Raw genomic sequence first — 20081 nt, forward strand, 5'->3', positions numbered from 1 at the left:
CTGGCGGGGGGGGGCTCCTTTTGGGAGAGGGGGTGCTTTTGGCAGAGGGTGGGTCCGGCCCCCAAGGTCTGAGGGACAGTGGACCAGCCCCCTCCTGAAAAAGTTTGCTGACCCCTGGCATAGACATTGCACTAGAAGAGTTCTGAAGAACATGAAATCTTATTCATTGGTTTGTTGCTAGATTGGCTAGTTCTAAATACATAGCCCACAGCTGTCTCTATTTACTCTCCTGCAAAACCAATCAGTGATTGGTTTGGAGCTATGGAGTTCCCCAGAGAATTTATTAGCTGGTTCTAATTAAGCTATTATACAACTTAGTTTTGTACTGAGTTTTCATCTCTCAACTGAACCAGCACAGGCTACTTGCTACCTGTTTTCTGAGCTTGTCTCTGGCTAAGTCAAAAACCAGCTTTGTCTGTTCTGCTAGGGAGTGGCTGTGGTCAACCAGAGACAACAGGATTCACACAGAAAAGAGATAGCTTGTGGTCTGCCAATTTGCCTTCCCACCCCCCCAAAATGGCCCAAAATACCCCTCACCCTACCTTGAGATAACTGCAGGCTGCATTGTTTTAAATGTTGCTGGCTATTAGATATGAGAGTTAATAGTTTCAGTTGGTTTAATTTAGCCCTTGCTTGGCTCCTTGGCTGAAATGGAATGATTTATATACATTAAGACTCCTCAGAACCTTTTTAAAAGTATAATAATAATCCAAAAAACAACATTCAAGGACAATGTGGTGGTTAACAGTAGGAAGTGGAGCAAAGACCGAATGGAACAGTCAAAAGTACAGCCCTGTGTGGGGCTGAGAAAGTGGTATATGAAGTGTGTGTAAGAGTGAGAGGCAGAGAAACAGACTATTAAGGGATGTTGCAAGAGAGTGAATAATGACGTAGGGGTGTGTGAAATCGACTTCCCTAAATCAGTGGAGATCTGATTTCGCAAGCTTGATGTTAGCTTAGTGACTTTTTTATAGTGACTTACCATTGAAACTCTTTAACTGGAATGTCTGTAAATGTTTTAAGATGTGAAGAAGCCATAAGATCCAGGGCAGCACACAGATACAACATTTAAAAGCAAAAACACAGTAAAAACGTTTTAAAACTAAACGGCCTAAGAATAATTACAATTAAAAACATCTGAAAGCAGTTAAGAGTTATAAAAATGGTCTTCCATCCAATGATGGGGTTGGCAGGCACAGTATTCTCCAGCCACCAAATGCCTGGCTGAACAGGAATGTTTTCAACTTCCTCCTGAAAGTTAATAATGACAGAGTCAAACATACCATACAAGCAGGTGGGTTTGGCCCAGTCAGCCCGCACAACCCCAACCATACCTACTCAAGCAAGTCCTATCGAATTCAGTGGGGCATCTTCCCAGCTGTGTGGTGTTAGGATTGCAGTCTTAAGGAAACTGCATTTAGGTACCATTGGAATCAATGGGAAATATTGTCATGTCTTAAATCCCATGGATTTCTGTGGGAATGAAGTGCAGTGAAGTTGGGCCTGCAGCCAACCCCATGCATCGAACCCCCATTGCATCTCTGTAACTGATTTATTTAAAAATGTGGATTTGTTAAATATGAACTATATGATGCTTGGAGTGCACTGTATCACTATTTAGCTGGCTATCCGCGGCTGCCCCTGCTCTTATAGTCGGCCCCACTCGTGTGGGGTGAGGAAGCATCTCTGCAGTGTTTCTGGGTTTTTCTTCCACCTGATGCTCATGCGCGCAAGATATTTCCTGATCCAGAACCTATTGCACCTACGTTAGGCGGGGCCAGCTTTCCTGCACCCCAAACCTACAAAGAATGCGGGGGGGGGGGTAAAAAGGTAAAGGTGCAGGGATCAGGCATAAGGCCCGCTTCGTCCGGCATCCGGCCCCTAGATGCCTTCTGGGAAGCCCGCCAGCAGGATCCGACCACAGCTGCGCTCTCCCCGCTGGCGATCCAGGGAACTTAGTTGCTACGCCGGGCACCATCCTCTCCGCTCCCCGCCCCTTCCCGCTTTCCTTTCTGCCCAGATTTCACTTTTAAGTTTCATTTCCCCAGATTTTGTCCCGGGGAAGAGGCGGGGCGAGGGATGATGCTAAATTGCCGGCCCGGAGATCCAGAGGAGACTGGCTCGGAGTCGCTTCGGTGGACGCAACAGCCAGAGATCCGGCAGCGGGACAGATCGCCACCCAAGATCTCCGCTCCGTAAAGGTGACGTTTCCCCTCGACCCTTCCCACGCCTTGCTGTTAACCGAGTGATAGGCAAACAACCTTCCAGGAGAGATTTCATTTTATCCCGCAAGAGGGCGAGCGACGCTGGTTGCAGCTTCGCCTTCCCTCCTGGAAGAGCCGGAAGGTCTCGCTCGGTCCTTGGAGGCGCTTCAGCCATTCCATTTAATGGGGCGAATAAAGGCTTCGTGGGGCGGGAGGGAGGGGCCATGTTCTCGGGCCCCTGGCCTGGGGAGGAAGGGCGGCGTTGATTGGCCCTATTGCCTCAGGACGCAGCAGGTGGGAAGCGTCCCGCCCGAAGTCCTGTTGGATTCGGGGGTGGGAAGGTTACTCTCGGGGAAGTGAAGTTGGGATTAAGAAAGGGGGCGTGGGATTTTGGTTAGGGGGCGCAGACCCTCAGATTCGTATTGCTTTTTATTGATGGGAGGAACTGCCCCCTTGGCTACGCCAGGGGAGGGGGCTCAGTTCCCTCAGGCAGGCACGCGGAGCTCCACAAAACAGCCTGAGGGACGCGGTCGGGTTGTCGTTCTTTCAAGGTCCTGTTGCCCCAGCCCAGAAGTGATGCTCCGCTCCGGGCTAGTCAGGCTGTCCGGTTCAGAGAGGCGGTGTTTTCTGAGGGAAGACTGCTGGCGCCCCTTGTGGCAAAAGCGAATAGCGCTGAAGCCCTTTTGTCACCTGATATGAACGCTCCTTGTAGTTTTGGGCGTTGGCTGGTTCTTGTTTGGAGCCGCGCTAAAAGGTTCCTGTTCCAGGCAGATGCAGAGCTTGATGCCCCCTTGGTGTGGGGAAGAGCTAAGGATGGAGGTGTCAGGTGTGGGTGAACGCTCCAGAATATATTATTATTATCATTTCTGCTGTTGTTATTCATTTCTATTGTTTTCTAAGGTTTATATACCACCCTTCATCAAAAGATCTCAGCGGGGTTCACTTTCAGGTGGCCTCCAGGCTTTTAAAGGTTCTCTAACCATGTTTTAAGAGAAAGTAATAATCTGAGCAATCCTGCTCATAGTTGTGTATAGCACCACAAACTAAATATAAAGCAGGAGATTTGCAATCAGGACCTCCCATGTTTGTTTGCCCCATCAGCTGCTGTAATGAAAACAATCAGATTAAAAACTGCAGCTTTGGGAATGGGGTAAGATATACTTTCCCACAGTTCTCTCAGTTAAAATCCCCCCTCCAGCAAAGTTGCCGTGTTTACCCCTGTAGGGCAGACAGCAGCCGTGTATGTAAAATCGGAGAAAGGGGCAGGGGGAAGGGGAATTAAAGCCCCTCAACCAGTGTCATGATCTTGATCTGATTCCCCTCTCCCTCCTACACACATGACTGGTTTTCTATCTAAACATTTGTTTTCTAAAACGTGGGAGAACTTCCTTAGTGTATGACTGGCACAAGGAAACATGGGAACATTGGCATTTTATCAGATTTGGCTTACTGTAAATGGGAGGATGCATCACAGACAACAGATAAATGGGATAAAAATCGAATTTTATACAGTGCCCAGGAACAACAAAATATATTATACTATTCAGCTGCTTATCTTATGTTACTACAGTTACGTCATATGTGTTATGGATAATCATGCTGTGTTTTTGTTTTGTTTTTCAACTTTGAATTAAATGTTGCAGAAATCAGACCATAAGATAATCATTTGAAACACATGCCAGGACATCTTTTATTTTTCTGATACGTATGTCAGGAGAGTCAGCTTGCACCTTTGTGTCATAGACATTATGAACATGATACAAAGTGCAAAATATTTATACAGTAGCTGACCAAAAAAAAAACCAGGCACACGAGTTTATTCCTGAAACAGACTGGAAAATTACAAAAGTTGGAAGAGGATTTTGGCAAGTTACTAAAATAGGGTTGCCTTTTAAATATCAGCTTGTCTAGCAGCTTTCTTTGCATTACATGGAAGTCTGCCATTACACATATGAGAACATTTTTGCACAACTCTGTTCTTGTGGTTAGAGCAGAATATGAATCAAACACTTCTGTCCTTTGTTTCACACACAGTCAGCTGTCAATTATCTAGAAGTCTAGGCCTCATTGATTTCTCTAACATTTTTTTAAAGTGTGGGAGAACATCATCACTTAGCACTGAGCAAATTCTTGAGAAAACTGGCTAGGAAACAGAGTGAAAATAATGTATTGAGAAACGACAACAGGGAAGAAGGTAGGAACCTGCCACCTAGTGGACAAAGACTGAATTATTGACATTGCCTTTAAAAGCGTACACAAAATCTACAGTAGGACAATACTGTGGTACCTTGGTTCTCGAACGGCATAGTGGGCAAACAAATCGGCTCCCGAACACCGCAAACCTGGAAGTAAGTGTTCCGGTTTGCAAATGTTTTTTGGAAGCCGAACATCCGTTTTGGCTGTCGGCATTGTTTCTTGGGCCAATCAGCCAATCAGAAGCTGTGTCTTGGTTTTCGAACACTTTGCAAGTTGAGCGGACTTCCAAAATGGATTGAATTCGAGAACCATGGTACCACCGTACCTTTACTAAGCCTACCAGGTATTGGATATTCCCCTAAAGTGGATTTAGGATTTTTTTTCTTATGGGCCAACATGTTTACTTTTGTTTTTTCAAATACCAGGAGCCCTATACACAAGTGGGTTCCCTGCCTTTTCTGCAGGGCACACAATGTGTGTGGTTTGTACAAAGAGGGTTCTAGAAGGTTTCTTCTTGTTGTGATCGAAGGTTTATTTCCATGTGAAAGAAACAAGAAGAAGGTTTTGGATGTTTGGGTTATTTCTCTGGGAAGCTGAGTACAGCTGGTTTCAACAGGTTTTGTTGTTCATTCTGTCAAGGTCATACTGACTAATATAGTAAGGCCAAGAGGAGCCTGGGTCTCACTCACTTTCACTTCTGTCTTTCTTCTAGTGTTCTGTTTCTTTACGCTGTAGTGTTAAAGTTTAGTCTTACTAAGTTTGTAAGTTTTATTGTAAGTGCTGCAACTGGATTTTTATGGACTGTGTCAATCCTAATTGTTTTGGATTTGTGACCATTTATGCTCATTTGCCTTCAGTACCAGTAAAGCTCTGCTGGATAAAGTACAATTGCCCCGGTCTGATTTTTGGAAGCTCTGCTGTACGTGTTTAAGTTTTTTCCTCCGGTGCTAATGCGACAGTGACCACCTGGTTGATACCCTCAGCCTTGGAGCAGGTGCTTCGTCACAATCTGAAATCCTGTGGGCGCTGGCCAGCTGACAAGAGTAGCAGTGAGTGAAGACAGGAGTTCTTTGCTATCTTCTGCTACTTCAGAATAGTGGTAGTGGTGGTAGTGAACACAGCTGGCTTTGAATTTCCGTTTGTATTTATACTTTATGCTTATGGGTTAAGAGCCGAAACCTGGAAATCCTTCATTTGCATCTCTACTCCTTTCTTCTTCTTCTGATGCCTTAAAGACTTAATACATTTATTGTGGCATAAGCTTTCAAGGACTGCAGTCCTCTGTATCAGATACACAAAGTGCTGTCTTGACTAGGAGGACGGATAGCACTTCATGCACCTGCTGTTGACTGCAGTCTGTGAAGCTTATGCCATAATACACTTATTTATTTGTATTTATGGTGCAACAGGAACTCTTGTTTTTGCTGCAAAAGACTTAACATGCCTAGCCCTCAAGAAAAGGGAAAATACATTATTGCAGACAGGCACATGGTGAGGAAAAAAATGCACACGGTGACATTTTTTTAAAAAATCCAATTTATTTAAATGAAAGGATATGGATATGCAAGCTTGCAAAAGCAGAACTTGTTTGCACAGGACTCTTCCTTTTGAACTTTCCCCTTTGTTTGGATCTGAGAGAGCTAGAGTTTTTTAATTCAGCTTGTATAGATTTCTGACCTTACCTGAAAGTAAACCCTATGGTATAAAGTGGGACTTGCTTCCAAGTAAACCACATAGGATTGCACTGGAAGTGTATTAAATATTGAACCATTGTTGGATAAAGATATTGTGCAGATTGACAGCTATTTTGCATTAAGATGGAATGTAAAATGCTGTGCAGATGTTATCCTTTCCTTCTGCTTATTTAAATAGTTAAGTTGAGAATAGTGGAGACAAACATTCTAGTGTATCTCCTGCTTCCAGATCTCCATAAATATGTGCATGCCCCATTTTCACCCACCCACATCCACAGTTCCAATCCAGCCCCCATCACTGCTTTGAGCTTTTCTTATTCTTGACAAAATGTGTAATATCGTTTCAGGAATCAATAAAGGAAAGTCCCAGATAACTAAATGTTGAAGTCCTCTTCCTGGCGTGATTCTCCATCTGACCGGCGCGCTCGGAAAATTAAGAACAGATGCTCTTCAGATGAGGAGATGAATAACCCATGGAATCCACAACAAAATGGGACTATAGGCACCATCCCATCACTGTTGCCAGAAGAAGCTAAATCTATACAATATTTTGCTACACAAAATGTATTTGCTCCATTAAAAATGGAAGGCTTTGTGTTCAGTCCCATAAAACACGAGGATGTGGATCAACTGGGAAAACAAAACCAACCTAATAAAGTAAGTCTTTTGAGTTAATATGCGCCTTGTTAGCACTGAAATCCTGCAATTTAGAGCCAACCTTTTACTCAAGGTTGTGCATTCTTGACACTAAACAAATCTAGGATTGTATGCCTCAGAAATCCAGATTACTGGCCAAGAAAAGCTGAAATTAAGTGGGTCTGCATAATTACTCTTATTTTCTGAAATTTATCCTGCTGCTTTTCCCTTGAGCCCTGCTTGTAACTAAAGTGATACCTTGGAAGCAGAATGCCTTGCAAGTCGAGCGTTTTGGCTCCCGAATGCTGCAAACCTGGTGAGTGTTCTGGTTTGCGAACGTTCTTTGGAACCCAATCATCCAGTGTGGCCTCCGATTAGCTGCAGGAGCTCCCTTGGTTTCCGAATGCTTTGGAAGTCGAATGGACTTCCGGAACGAATTCTGTTCGACTTTCAATGTATGACTGTACTGGATATCTTACTCAGCCACCCCTCTGGTTTTGGAGAGTTTAACAGGTGTTGCCCACACACTCTCAAGAGTATAGGCTCCTAGCCATAAGAGCCTGTGTGAGGGTTCAGGGAGCAGATGTTGGAACAGGACCCATTACAAGACTAGTAGGGGAGGGAAGGAAGGATGGATGGAGAGGGGAAACCACAAGGGAGGCCACTGTCTTCCTCTCTAGACGGCCAGTTGTCTTGAGTGAGAGGGAATCTTTCTCATGGGAACTAACCTGCCTGGTGTGTTGTCTCTTTCTGGAAGGAGACTGGTTATGAATCAACTACGTTAGTGATGTTTGAGAATGATAAGGAACACAAATTCTGCTCATGGTCCTGTTGGAATATTCTAGTTGCTAGGCAATGGAAAATTTCTCCAGCAACAGGTGTCCTTATCAGGGAATGTGATCAAGGAAGTCTGGGTCAGTGTAAATGACTACAGTCATACCTCATAAGTCGAAAGGAATCCGTTCTGGAAGTCTGTTTGACTTCCAAAATGTTCTGAAACCAAAGTGTGGCTTCTAATTGGCTGCTGGAAGCTCGTGCAGCCAATTAGAAGCTGTGGAAACCCTGTCAGATGTTCAACTTCCAAAAATAGTTTGCAAACCGGAACACTCACTTCCAAGTTTGTGGCGTTCGGGAGCAAAAACATCCGAGAACTAAGCTGTTCAAAAACCAATGTGCAATTGTATGTGAATGAGTCAGCATTAGGTATCTGGCCAGATGGCTAAAAAGAGAAAAAGATTATGTTGCTTTATTTGCTTTGTTCATTAATGACCAGTGTAAAGTTTTGTAAATAACATATACTCTGAGAAACAGGACCAGATTATGTTTATTCCTGTAATGGGAATTTCACTAAGAGATAGCTGGAATGCTGCTGATGCTATAAAGAAGTAAAAGATGCAGAAAAGCCTTTCTGTAAAAAGGAACTCTTCTGCAGAAAGAAATGAAAACCCAAGAGTAAGATGCTCACACACCAAAAAGAAGTGTCTAGCCTGGTCTAGAACCAATGCTACTTTTTGTGGGTGTTCAGTGATCTTTTTGATCCAAGCTGCTCCTATGAGTGTCACTCAGTGTTTGAAATACAATTCTGGCTTAGCTTTACATCTGACCCAAGGGCGGTTCTTTTGTTTCTTCATCGTAATTTGTTTGAATGAAACAAGCCCCCACTTTAGACATAACTTCAGAGATTGTGTTTTGTGGTCCCATTTGCACAAAGCAGGAGTTTTCTCCTTATTCAAAGCAAACCATTAACCACGGCTCAGATGATGTATGAATAGAGCCACATACTAAAATGGAAGTGAACTGTGTATGTGTGTGTTTTTAACCAGAAACCAGAAAACACCTTATTCAACCAATACGAAGAGAAGATCCGCCCATGTATTGACCTTATTGATACTCTGAGAGCCCTCGGAGTGGAGAAGGACTTGGCATTGCCAGCAATTGCAGTGATTGGCGATCAGAGCTCAGGGAAAAGCTCAGTTCTGGAAGCTCTTTCTGGAGTCGCTCTTCCACGGGGCAGTGGTGAGAATTCCCGCCGGCTTTTCCTTCTGGGAAGCTTTGAGGATGTGCAAGTTCAGAGATTTTTTAACTTCAGTGTTCCTACTTTATAAAAGGCATCTTTATTTTCTAAAGTTACCTTCTCTTTGGTGTCTGCCTGCATTATTTTAACATCTCAGAGGGTTGGATACACTTCAAAGAAAGCAATGTTACCAGTTAGAAGTCTCTCATTTCTGAGAAACTAAATTGATTTTTAAAAGGCTTGGTGTAATATTATCGGCGGGGCGGGGATGGCACTGTTCACCTATAAGGTTAAGTGCAAAGATTTTAAGATAGCTGCCTGCATCTGCAGTATTGCTCAGATTATTTATGGAGGTCCATTTTAGGAGCTGATTTTGCCCTAGAACTAGGTGTTGTTTCATCATAATCGGTGGGATTCTGCCTGTTTTTAACAATCTTTAGGAAGTTTCTGTGAATCTGAATAACCTATACTTTTAATGAATTGGATTCTCTTCATGAACAGGCATTGTCACCAGATGTCCCTTAGAACTCAGGCTAAAAAAGCTGCAGCCTGGTGAAAAATGGAATGGGAAAATCAGCTACCTGGGAAAATATATGGAACTTGCAAATCCTTCAATGGTAGAAATAGAAATAAGAAAAGGTGAGTGTTGCGGTTTCCATTGTAGTCAATAACAGATCATTATTTTCTTTCTTAATTTCCTTCTATTATAAATGAGAATACTTCTTCAACGAAATTCTATATATAGTCCCAAAACCAGTGATGAGGTTTACCAGAAAATTTAGGGTAATTTTGCACTGGATTTTTTTTTAATTAAAATAAGGTTTCTTATAAAATCTTATCCAATTTAGTGTATTTATTTTACTTTTATTTAGCAAACAAAGCTTAACACTTGATAACAATGAAGCTTCTCTCACGTTGTATTTGACATTGATTGTCACAAATGAACTTATGAACTCATCGAAAGCACACTGGATTTTTTTCCATTCCACATTGCTGGCCAAATATCTTCAATGGCTAAAGTTTGGAAGATGTGGAGGCAAATGCATTGCTGAAATCAAATGATGGCTCTTACGTGGCTTCTATAGTATTCTTCTAACCTTTCCCAGCTTTCCCAATTGCTGTCCTCCAGCAGGTTGGGTTTCTTTTAGGTTGGGGGGAGAGTCTTGTGGGCATTGTGGTGTCACAGATGCCCCATGAAGGGGTCCCAGGTCTGCAATGATTGGCAGCTGCTATTTAGAAGATTCAGGCAGAGATGTTTCCCCCAGCTCTTGTCTCCCTGGAGATGGTTCAGAGATTGAACTATGGGACCTTCTGTATGCAAAAAACAACAGTCCCTGAAAATAAAACTGCACCATTGGAAACCAGAATTAACTTTTACAAGAAAATTTATAACAGTTCCGTTAACACTGTTTGATAAACATAGCCATATTAACCTTTCCAGTCTCAGAACTTCATTAATTATAAGAAGATACAGTCATACCTCGGGTTGAAGTTGCCTCAGGTTGAGTGCTTTTGGGTTGTGCTCCACGACGACCCGGAAGTAACATAACGCGCTACTTCTGGGTTTCGCCGCTCGCGCATGCGCAGTCAAAATGACGTCACACGGATGCGCAGAAGTGGCGAATCGTGGCACGCGCAGTCACGGGTTGCATTCGCTTCAGGATGTGAACGGGGCTCCGGAACGGATCCCGTTCACATCCTGAGATACCACTGTACTGATTTTCTAAAGAGTTTTTCTTCCTTCCAAGTTTATCACCTGTGGTGTATAACAAATGGTAGCCAGAAGAGGCTGCCTGTCCTGTGACATGATATTCTGAAATGTTGATGTTAAACTTTTTCTTGTTTCTTCATTCCAGCTCAGAACATAATAGCTGGTGATGGAGTGGGCATTAGTGATAAACTAATTACCCTTGAAATTAGATCTCCTGAAGTTCCAGACTTGACTCTGATTGATCTGCCAGGGATTGCAAGAGTGGCTGTGGGTAATCAGCCAGTAAATATTGGAGATCAGGTAAAACACTAAATATCTTGCCCAAGATAAGTGTACTGCATTCCTTACTAGGTTTCTGCTCCTTTCCTGCTGCTTCTTGCAAGCTCCCAGTCCTGGTGCTTTCTGCCTACCCCCTAAACTGGCAACCCCAGTCCTCTTTCAGCCTTGCATCTTGCCCAGTATATTATCCTGCCTTGATTCCTGTACTAGCTTCAACTTGGCCTAGGCAACTTTCTATCAAACAGTGAAATAACTATACAGTAGCTCTAACAGCAGTTCTGTTTGTCTTCATTGCAGATCAAAAAGCTGATTAAAACATTTATTGATAAACAAGAGACAATAAATTTAGTGGTGGTTCCAAGTAATGTTGATATTGCCACAACAGAGGCACTGAAAATGGCCCAGGAGGTGGATCCAAATGGAGAGAGAACGCTTGGTAAGGAGGCAAAATAATTCTCCTTAACTTTGATAATCTTGCACTGTTGAAATGAGAACGTGCTTTTCAGATCCCGGAATGTCGGTATTTGTAGGTTGTTGTTGCTTTAAATGGTTCATGGTCACTATTTGTTTAGTTCCTTAAGTATTCTTTATTTATCTCACTAACCCACATGAAAACATGTGTTTCCTTTTTTCCTCATCATGAAGACAAGCCAAAGGTCCCCAGTTCTATATAGGGAGTTTTGCTGGAGTGGCAGCTGGACTTTATTCAGCACTGGCAATGGGACAACATACTTCATCGTACCTGAAAGTTAGCGTAGGGAATTCAGGGGAAGTGGTGGTTTCTCCATAATGTTTCAGTTGGCCCTGGTTCAAAGACATAATATTTTGCTTAATTCTACTGCAAGAAAGTAGAACTCTTTGGCCTGCATGATGGTTTTTGAGCCCTTGATTTTGCCAATGCAGACAAGATGATTTCTATACAAGTGAGAACAGTCCTTCAATTGTGCGTCACCTTTGCCATTTTGTATTATGTTGGGTTTTTTCCTAATGTCTTTCCGTATTTCATCCCAAGGGATCGTGACAAAGCCTGACCTGATGGACAGAGGAACTGAGGGGACAGTTGTGAACATAGTGAGAAACCAAGTCATTCCCTTGAAAAAGGGATATATGATTGTGAAATGCCGTGGGCAGCAAGATATCCAGTCCAACATGACCTTGGCCTCTGCACTCAAGGAAGAGAGAGCATTTTTCGAGAAACATAAATGCTTTAGGTACTCGTAGACTAGAGAGTGATTTTTAAGATAATAGTATAATTACAGTTACTTAAACGGCCTCGGTCCTATATACCTGAAGGAGCATCTCCACCTCCATCGTTCAGCCTGGACACTGAGGTCCAGCGCTGAGGGCCTTCTGGCGGTTCCCTTATTGCGAGAAGTGAGGTTACAGGGAACCAGACAAAGGGCCATCTCAGTAGTGGCGACTGCTCTGTGGAATGCCCTCCCATCAGATGTCAAGGAAATAAGCAACTATCCTATTTTTAAAAGACATCTGAAGGCAGCCCTGTTTAGGGAAGCTTTTAATATTTAATGCTGTATTGTTTTTAATACTCGATTGGGAGCCACCCAGAGTGGCTGGAGAAACTCAGCCAGATGAGCAGGGTATAAATTATTATTATTGTTATTATTATTAAATATTTATAAACCACACTTTTCACAGGAAGCAAAGTAATATTGTGTAAAACGTAATGCAACACTAAAAACATCAGTGAGTTTAACTGCAATTGTTAGCATCAGATTTTCTAGTAAACATTTTCCTTGTTCCCATACAGTATCCTTCTACAGGAAAAAAAAGCCACAGTCCCCTTACTAGCCGAGAAACTGACAAGCGAGCTTGTGGAACACATTTCCGTAAGTTAGCAAAATGACACTTTAAGAACAGCAACAATGAAACATCAACCCCAAAGTTTGTTTCTTTACTCATTACAAGTTTCCCCCCACACACACACCATATACATCTTTTCTTTCTTTCTTTTTTCTTTTTAGAAATCTTTGCCCACTTTAGAAGAGCAAATAAGATTTCAACTCCAAAAGGCAGATACTGAAATGCAGAGATACGGCAAAGCCGTGCCAAAAACCGATGGTGAGAAACAATATTTTTTAGCAGAGGTAAGTACACTGATGAGGACTCGTGCTAAACTTTTCTAGTCTTAATAGTGTTATGCAGACAACATATGTCAGTGTAAGAGTATGTGAGCCTTGGAGGCATCCAGAACCAGCAGCCAACGTAAGGTAAGTCATGAACCTGTCTTTGCTGTAAATCGAAGATGCTTTTTGTCATTTGAGTTTCTGACCTACCTCACTCTGTGTACAACCCATTCAGCTACCTTTCTGTTCTGCCTACTGGAAAGCTATGTATTGAGTTCATAAGGCGGAGAAAACTTAGTATAGTTATACACCAACAAAAGCTGAAGTTAGTTTGTAACTCTATTCCCACTTACCTGGGAGGAAGCCTGATTGAACTCAGTGGTACTTCCTTCATAATGAATACCCATTTGAATTCTTACATACTTTGTCTCTTACATATTCTCAATTATTTTCTGGGATGAATACTTCCAGTGATTACGTTCAACTAATCTTAGGCCTCCTGTTTATTAAATAGTCATCCTGATTTGCTTGCACAAAGCTTACATGGTGGTTAGATATTGTCTAGTCTTCGCTGAGCAGTCATTCAGATTTATTGGTTGTTTATCCCACACTTTTGGGGCATTTTCCCATCACTATCCAAAGTGGATTGTGCCAGAGTGCTTTAATTCACTTTCATTGCACAAACCTAAATTTCCAGTATTCTGTTTACTCTCTCCCACAAAATACTGACAGTCTGGAGTCAACTATGACATATGCATTCTTTCTAATGTGAGCCATTCAGTTCCAAAATGATTACATTGCTCATAGCTTTATGGAGGCAAGTTCTGGAACAAATTTTGGATGCTTTTTAAAAAAAAAATTGGATGAATGTGTGTTTGTCTGCTTGGACACATTGCCAGTCAATTTGCTTGATCATTTTAACATTATGGACTTGCTGTCTGAGTTGAATTGATGTCTGCAACATAATTATTTATGTATTTCAGAAAATATATATACTGCTTGATTGTAGGGGGGGAAACTCAAATTGGTTTACAAAAAGATAAAAACAAATCTCTTTTAAAAAGTACACCATAATTAAAAACATACAAAAAGTTAAAGCCACAATAGAATAGACTAAAATAAATTAAAACTCATCAGAGCAGGACTTTTTAAATATTGCTAACATTGCAACAAAAATAACCACTCATTATCATTGCTGAAAAAACACTTTGTTCAGATTTGAAACATGCACAAATCAAATTGTCTTTATAATCAACAAACCTCACTGCATCTCTTTAAATTGTTTGCTTTCACAGAAAATTGAGCACTTTATTGCAGATGTTGGAAGCACAGTACAAGGAGAAGAAAGTGTGTCTGAAAATGAAGCCAGACTGTTTACCAAAGTTCGTAAAGAATTTCAGAAATGGGGCGAAGGAGTTGCTAGTAGTGGCTTAAAAAGTAAGTACAGACTACTCGGTGTCTAGAGCAGCTCCTGTTTTAATAGCATCACATTTCCCTTCTAAACTGAATCTCCAGAATTAGAAATGGCTACCTTAAAATAAAAAGGTGTGTGCATTTAAAAGAAATGCTGTACAAAGAACTTTGTTTTGAGGTAAGATGTTAAGTCCAGCTTATCCTTGTCTGGAGATTTTATCAACCTTAAATAGAAGGGACGATGGAGTAACAGACATGATTAGGTTTAAGCAGGATGCATCCTAAGATTTTGTGTTATCAGGCACCTGGGAAAAGCAGTGGAGGATCTTCGGTTGCTTTTAAACCAACTGCAAGGCTCCTAGTTCTATTAGAAACACATAGAATAGGAAGAAACATTTCAACCTCTATTTGGAACACCTTAATAAAATACGCTACTGATGCTGAATTTTGTTGCTGGATCACAAATCCCTTCACCTCTGACTATTGACCATGCTAGCTGAAAATTAACAGTGGAGAGCACTGTGTTAGATAGGGACCCCTGACAGTTAAGTCCAGTCACAAACAACTCTGGGGTCGTGGCGCTCATCTTGCTTTACTGGCCGAGGGAGCTGACATTTGTCTGCAGACAGTTTTTCTGGGTCATGTGGCCATCATGACTAAGCCACTTCTGGCAAAACCAGAGCAGCACACGGAAATGACATTTACCTTCCTGCTGGAGAGGTACCTATTTATCTACTTGCACTTTGACATGCTTTCGAACTGCTAGGTTGGCAGGAGCTGGGACCCCTGTGCTAATTTGGGGACTTCTGTAATGAAAAATGATGGTGTAAATTAAACAAACCTAAACCTATCCTGATTTCAACTAACTGGTTCCCAGGGTGATTTACTGAGCTTTCGTAAATCCGTGACAGGTTTTAGGGGTTTAAAAAAAATGTTCTTCTTCCTGCAGTTCAAGAATCCCTACTCCCTGAGAAGTGGAAATTTGAAAATCAGTATCGTGGCAGAGAGCTTCCTGGATTTCTCAATTACAAGACGTTTGAGATGATTATAAGGAAATATATCAACAATCTAGAAATGCCAGCTGTTGTTATTCTAACTAGAGTTACAGGTAAGTCCATTTATTAAATTCAGTTTTCTGGCTACTGGGACAGTGTAAGTTGTGTTAAATCATTTTAAATGTTGCAGTTGTACCCGCCATAGGACTTTAGGGTGAAAGGTGGGTAATAAAGGGGATTGATTATACATAACATAAAATATGAAAGGGGTTTTCAAATACTATCTATATATAATAAAAGCACATGCAATGTAAGTGATTTTGCTTGAGCTGTGAAACCTCCAACATTTATATTTTCGTAAAAGGGCTGTAGGAAAAAATGAATGGAATTGTTAATGGTTTGGGTGTATGCAACATTTTTACCAAAATACGTGTGAGAAAACAAGAAATTATTTTTCTACACAGATTCTGATCATTTGGTATATTCTCTCCCCCCCCCCTTTCAGAAATAGTCCGTCAAGGTTTTGTGGCGATTGCTAAAAGCCATTTTGAAGGATTTCATAATCTTCATTCGGAAGCCAAAGTAAGAACAACATGATGCAGATTCAAACTCTCTTGGATGTGTGGAGCTGCTGGCAGGGAGAGGATGCTTCCTGAGCTCCCCCATTCATAATCTAAACATGATCATCAGAAAGGAGTGTCCCTGCCTCTGAAACTGTCCTACCATCTGCTGTTAGCCAGCCATGATTACATGTAATGATGGGCTAAACTATGGTTTTATTTTGGGAAAAATTCTTGGAATTTGTCCCTTTTCTAAAGAAAAAGCAGCTGTGGGGCCCACACCTGAAACATGCTCACTGGGACGCATCACCAGTTTTAGTCCCCTCCTTAGCAGTAAACAGTATAGAGGATAGAGTTCATCCCTCACCCAGTGGAAGAGCAATTCTGGGTTGCTCACCCATGATTGCTTATTTTTCTTCAAAATAAACATGAGCAGATTTTAAAAAGTTACGATAATGTAACATTCAGTTGGCCCCAGGTACTGTCATAGTGGGACAATCCCATTTGTTTAGTTTCTCTTATTTGTTGCAGTTAGTTTCTCCCCCCCCCCTTTTTTTTTTCCGGATCACATCTATTGTATTCCAGCATCATGCTAAACTACCGTTCAGTGAGAAATGAATGATCCTCACTACCTCCTCGGCTGGTGGGCTCTTTCCCTCTGCTCCTTTTGAGCAGCTGGGAGGATGAGTTCATAGTATTTCATTTTTCAGCCATCCCTACTTTCCCTGTCCTAATAACTTGCTTTACCCATTATTGATACCAGCTAGTGCCCAGTAATGCTTTGTTGGATATGGGCCCTAATTTCTGTGTAACTTGATATCAGCTTGCTGCTTCTTGTGATCTGTTGAACCATTGTTCAGAGGTTAGAATAAGTCTGCTATTTTCTGACTTGTTTATTTCATCTCATTTATCTCACTCTATCTTGGATTGTGCCATCTAACATGTGCCATCTTCTGGGCCTCTTGGCCTGTGCTATTCAACTCACCGGGTCGGGATGGGACCAGCTTCCCCCCTACCCCCCCCTCTCCTGATCATGAATTGCTTGCTGCTGTAATGAAAAAAGTTGTGCCCTAATTATTATCCACACACTGGTCTAGTCTGTGTCGCTCCTTTGGTCCTTGGTGTGTGTCAAAATTGTGCATATACCACATGTTTGCATTTCTTCTTCTGCATCATTTTCATTTTAATCTAGCTCTGCTGTTTGTAGAAACTGGATGGGCAGTGCTGAAAAAAAATTCACAAGCTGGAGGAGGGGTGGAAGTTTAGTTTTTCGCAAGCAGCTATCAAAAGCAACAGAACTTGTATGCAGTGAAGCAGAGTATTTCAGAGTATGAAATAAATTCAGTTCACAGAACCGGGTTTCTCTTGGTGCCCTACTCCCCCTGAAATGTTCAAATGTTAGGCACATAGACACTTCCATTTGTTGTACAGTGGTACCTCAGGTTAAGAACTTAATTCGTTCTGGAGGACTGTTCTTAACCTGAGGTACCACTTTAGCTAATGGGGCCTCCCGCTGCCACGCTTCTGTTCTCATCCTGAAGTAAAGTTCTTAACCCGAGGTACTATTTCTGGGTTAGCGGAGTCTGTACCCTGAAGCGTCTGTAACCTGAAGCATCTGTAACTCGAGGTACCACTGTAGTCTTTTACACTGGAGGAGAGCTTGCAGAATAAGTGGATTTAGGGAGCTTGAGTGCAATGTGTGGTAAAGGAAGGCAGTTTGAGATTAAAGGTCATGGGGAGTACGTGTGGGAGTGTTATGTCCAGTATCTCTATGTGGAATAGTCAGATGTGATTCCTTCTATGCTACATCACTGGGAACGTCTGTTATTTTTGCCTTTCACAGAATAGAATTGAAAGTATTATAGAGAAACAAGCAAAGGAAGCTGAAACTATAGTCAAGATCCAGTTTGCAATGGAGAAGACCTTATTCTGTCAGGACAATCACTACCAGTCATGCTTAAGAGCTGTAAAGGAAGCTGCAAGAGGGGGGAAAACCACAGCGATAGCTGAAGAAGGCACTGCAATCGCTGAAACAGCTTTTCATTTGGAGGCATACTTCAAGGTGAGTTACATGGCATTACTGAACATATTTACTCAGAAGTAAGTCCTGTTGAATTTGATGGGGCTTACTCCCAGGATCGCAGCCTCAAGTCACCAGTATCATTTGTCCCCGTTTGACTTTGATTATAATTGCTAACAATATTGCATAGCAAATCAGATTGAACTGAGAGTTCATGATCACATTCATTCCAAGATACTCCTGGTTTATCATGAGCCTCATTTATAAATATGCTATTAAGTCAAAGGCTCCCACAAGGCGTGGGGAACACATGGCATCTTTGGTGCTGTGAGGTTATAATGCTAGCCTTCCTTGCCTGGCTCCCATTAGGCTCAGATGCCATTGTGGCCACCCAATGTTTTATCTCCAGCAGTGGGTATATTTTGCTCAGTCGCAATTTTTCTCCCCTGCCATTATTCCACACTTATTTCCCCCCTCAAGCAAGACAGTGCTGGGTGACTGCCCAAGTCTATCATTCTTTACCACTGCTCATTCAGAAACAGAATTACCAATATGTGGAAGTTACTAATTGCAGTGCATGCGTCTTTTTTCATTTCAGACTGTAATCAAACGTCTCTCCTCCCAAATTCCCCTCATTATCCAGTACTTCATCCTCAATAAATATGAATACAGGCTGAAGAATGAAATGATGCTGCTCCTGAGTCAAAGGGAGAATTTGAGCCTTCTGATCCAGGAGCGCACAGATGCTGCTGAACAGAGGCAGTTCTTGTCTGACCGCATTGATCGTCTGGTTCAAGCTCGGGACCACTTAGCAAAATTACTTGGCTAAAAACGTGTACTTCTGCTGCTGCTTCCGGAAGACTAGTGCGCTAGACAGCTTTTTGGTAGATTATATCTCTGTTACTAAAAGATGTGGTTCATCACTTGCAGTTCGTGAATCTGGAAGACCTTTGCTTACTCGCAAACAACCCTTAGTGCCGTGCTGTGTCTTATGCATTAAACTTCTCAAGGACAAACTGCCTCACAGCCTCACAGCCACTTTGACTTAGATTCCATCAGTTTGAATTGTTCAGGATAATGGAAGGGGGGAGCAATATATGCAGTATTTTTAATTTTTTTTAAAGGAGTGTGGGTACTCATAAATTGATAAAAGTGGCAGCACAAAATGGTTGTAATGGGCAGCAAAAAACAGTGCTATGTGGCTGAGTACTGTCACCCAAAAAGTGTTTATGCTTTTAAGCTCCATCAGAGGCAGATTTAGATTAGCTCAACCAGTTCCCCGTGCAGGGACCAAGGGGGTGCCTTCCCAAAGCCAGTAAGCGCTGGGGAGGCGGCGTGAGGCTGACAGGGTTGTGGAGTCCTCCTGCCTCCTTCCCAGAAGCCTTTGGGAAGGGGGGCAGGCAAGTCACATTTTGAGCTATTATTTTTACAAGATTGCCATGCTCTTCATGCAAAGAATAGCAACCACTTATCACATATCTGCTCTTGTGTGTTGATGGGTGCATTAATTTCTGAATAGGGGATATTATGCAGTTTTATTGAAATCTGTTGTGGCCAAAGCACTTGGAATGGGATGCAGCCTTGAAGCTGCTTGTTCATCTGCTAATTGTGTCCTTTTTTGCTTTTTTACTGTTTTTGTCCTTCTCATGAGTATTTTATGGGGACTGCATCTTGTTTATTTCTAAATGTGCCTTGGGGGCCAAAAAATATGGGGCAGGGAAGATTACTTCGGATTCACTAAGTTGCTGTGGCTTCTGCATGGAAAGTACTGGAAGTGGGTGGTGCTTGTGGGTTGCAGTTTGTTTTCCGTGCAATGTCTGTATGAAGCCATGTAGGAATTTGGGTGACATTGAACTCTTGCACACACCAGTTGGTCAGCTCCATCTCCTTAGTCAGAAGATCACTAATGATCCTTTGTGACCCATTCTTGCCTTTCTGGCAGCAGGCACACACTTTTATTTTACCAGTGCTTCTTAAATGGTAGCAGAATTTGGTGTTTATGTGTAGGGCAGTAGTGTCTCCAGTTGGCTCTGTTGTATTTTTTTATTGTACAATAAAAGGGGGAGAAACTACATTTTATGCGTCTTGTCTGGTTCTGTCATAATTCTCAAGCACCACCGTCAGGAACTCTTCAATTTTTTCCCACAGGCTTCAAAATAAGTGCCATGTTTAAGATGCTTTTTTAAAAAAGCATTTTAATCTTTCCTTCCGCTACAGGCTCCTTTATAGTGGTGGTCGCTGTTCAACCTCCTAAGGCATCTTCTGCTGTATTTCC

The 20081-nt window shown here is 42.1% G+C and overlaps 1 protein-coding gene across 2 annotated transcripts; it reads left to right on the top strand.

Annotated features, from left to right (window-relative positions):
* The first annotated feature begins 1856 nt into the window (after positions 1 to 1856).
* On the top strand, positions 1857 to 19450 carry LOC128413035 (interferon-induced GTP-binding protein Mx2-like). Of its 2 annotated transcripts, none has more exons than XM_053386772.1 (14): positions 1857 to 2201; positions 6442 to 6751; positions 8554 to 8746; positions 9246 to 9383; positions 10601 to 10755; positions 11032 to 11170; positions 11747 to 11945; positions 12503 to 12581; positions 12717 to 12839; positions 14114 to 14255; positions 15181 to 15339; positions 15732 to 15808; positions 17630 to 17848; positions 18405 to 19450. In XM_053386772.1, exons 2-14 carry the CDS (start codon positions 6473 to 6475, stop codon positions 18633 to 18635), a joined length of 2133 nt encoding a protein of 710 aa, XP_053242747.1. In that variant the 5' UTR covers positions 1857 to 2201; positions 6442 to 6472; the 3' UTR covers positions 18636 to 19450. The 2 variants fall into 2 exon arrangements, with proteins under 2 accessions (XP_053242747.1, XP_053242748.1); XM_053386773.1 differs by lacking the exon at positions 1857 to 2201 and adding an exon at positions 2919 to 3032.
* Positions 19451 to 20081: the final 631 nt, after the last annotated feature.

Source organism: Podarcis raffonei, chromosome 4 (assembly GCF_027172205.1).
Source record: "Podarcis raffonei isolate rPodRaf1 chromosome 4, rPodRaf1.pri, whole genome shotgun sequence".
NCBI classification, from domain to species: Eukaryota; Metazoa; Chordata; class Lepidosauria; order Squamata; family Lacertidae; genus Podarcis; species Podarcis raffonei.

What these genes read in the sequence shown, in the direction of transcription:
- LOC128413035 (XM_053386772.1), top strand. Translation starts at nt 6,473, where the DNA reads ATGTTGAAGTCCTCTTCCTGGCGTGATTCTCCATCTGACCGGCGCGCT. An exon ending in CGCTCTTCCACGGGGCAGTG is followed by an intron (nt 8,747 to 9,245) that starts GTGAGAATTCCC and finishes CTTCATGAACAG; the next exon opens with GCATTGTCACCAGATGTCCC. An exon ending in CAGTAAATATTGGAGATCAG is followed by an intron (nt 10,756 to 11,031) that starts GTAAAACACTAA and finishes TCTTCATTGCAG; the next exon opens with ATCAAAAAGCTGATTAAAAC.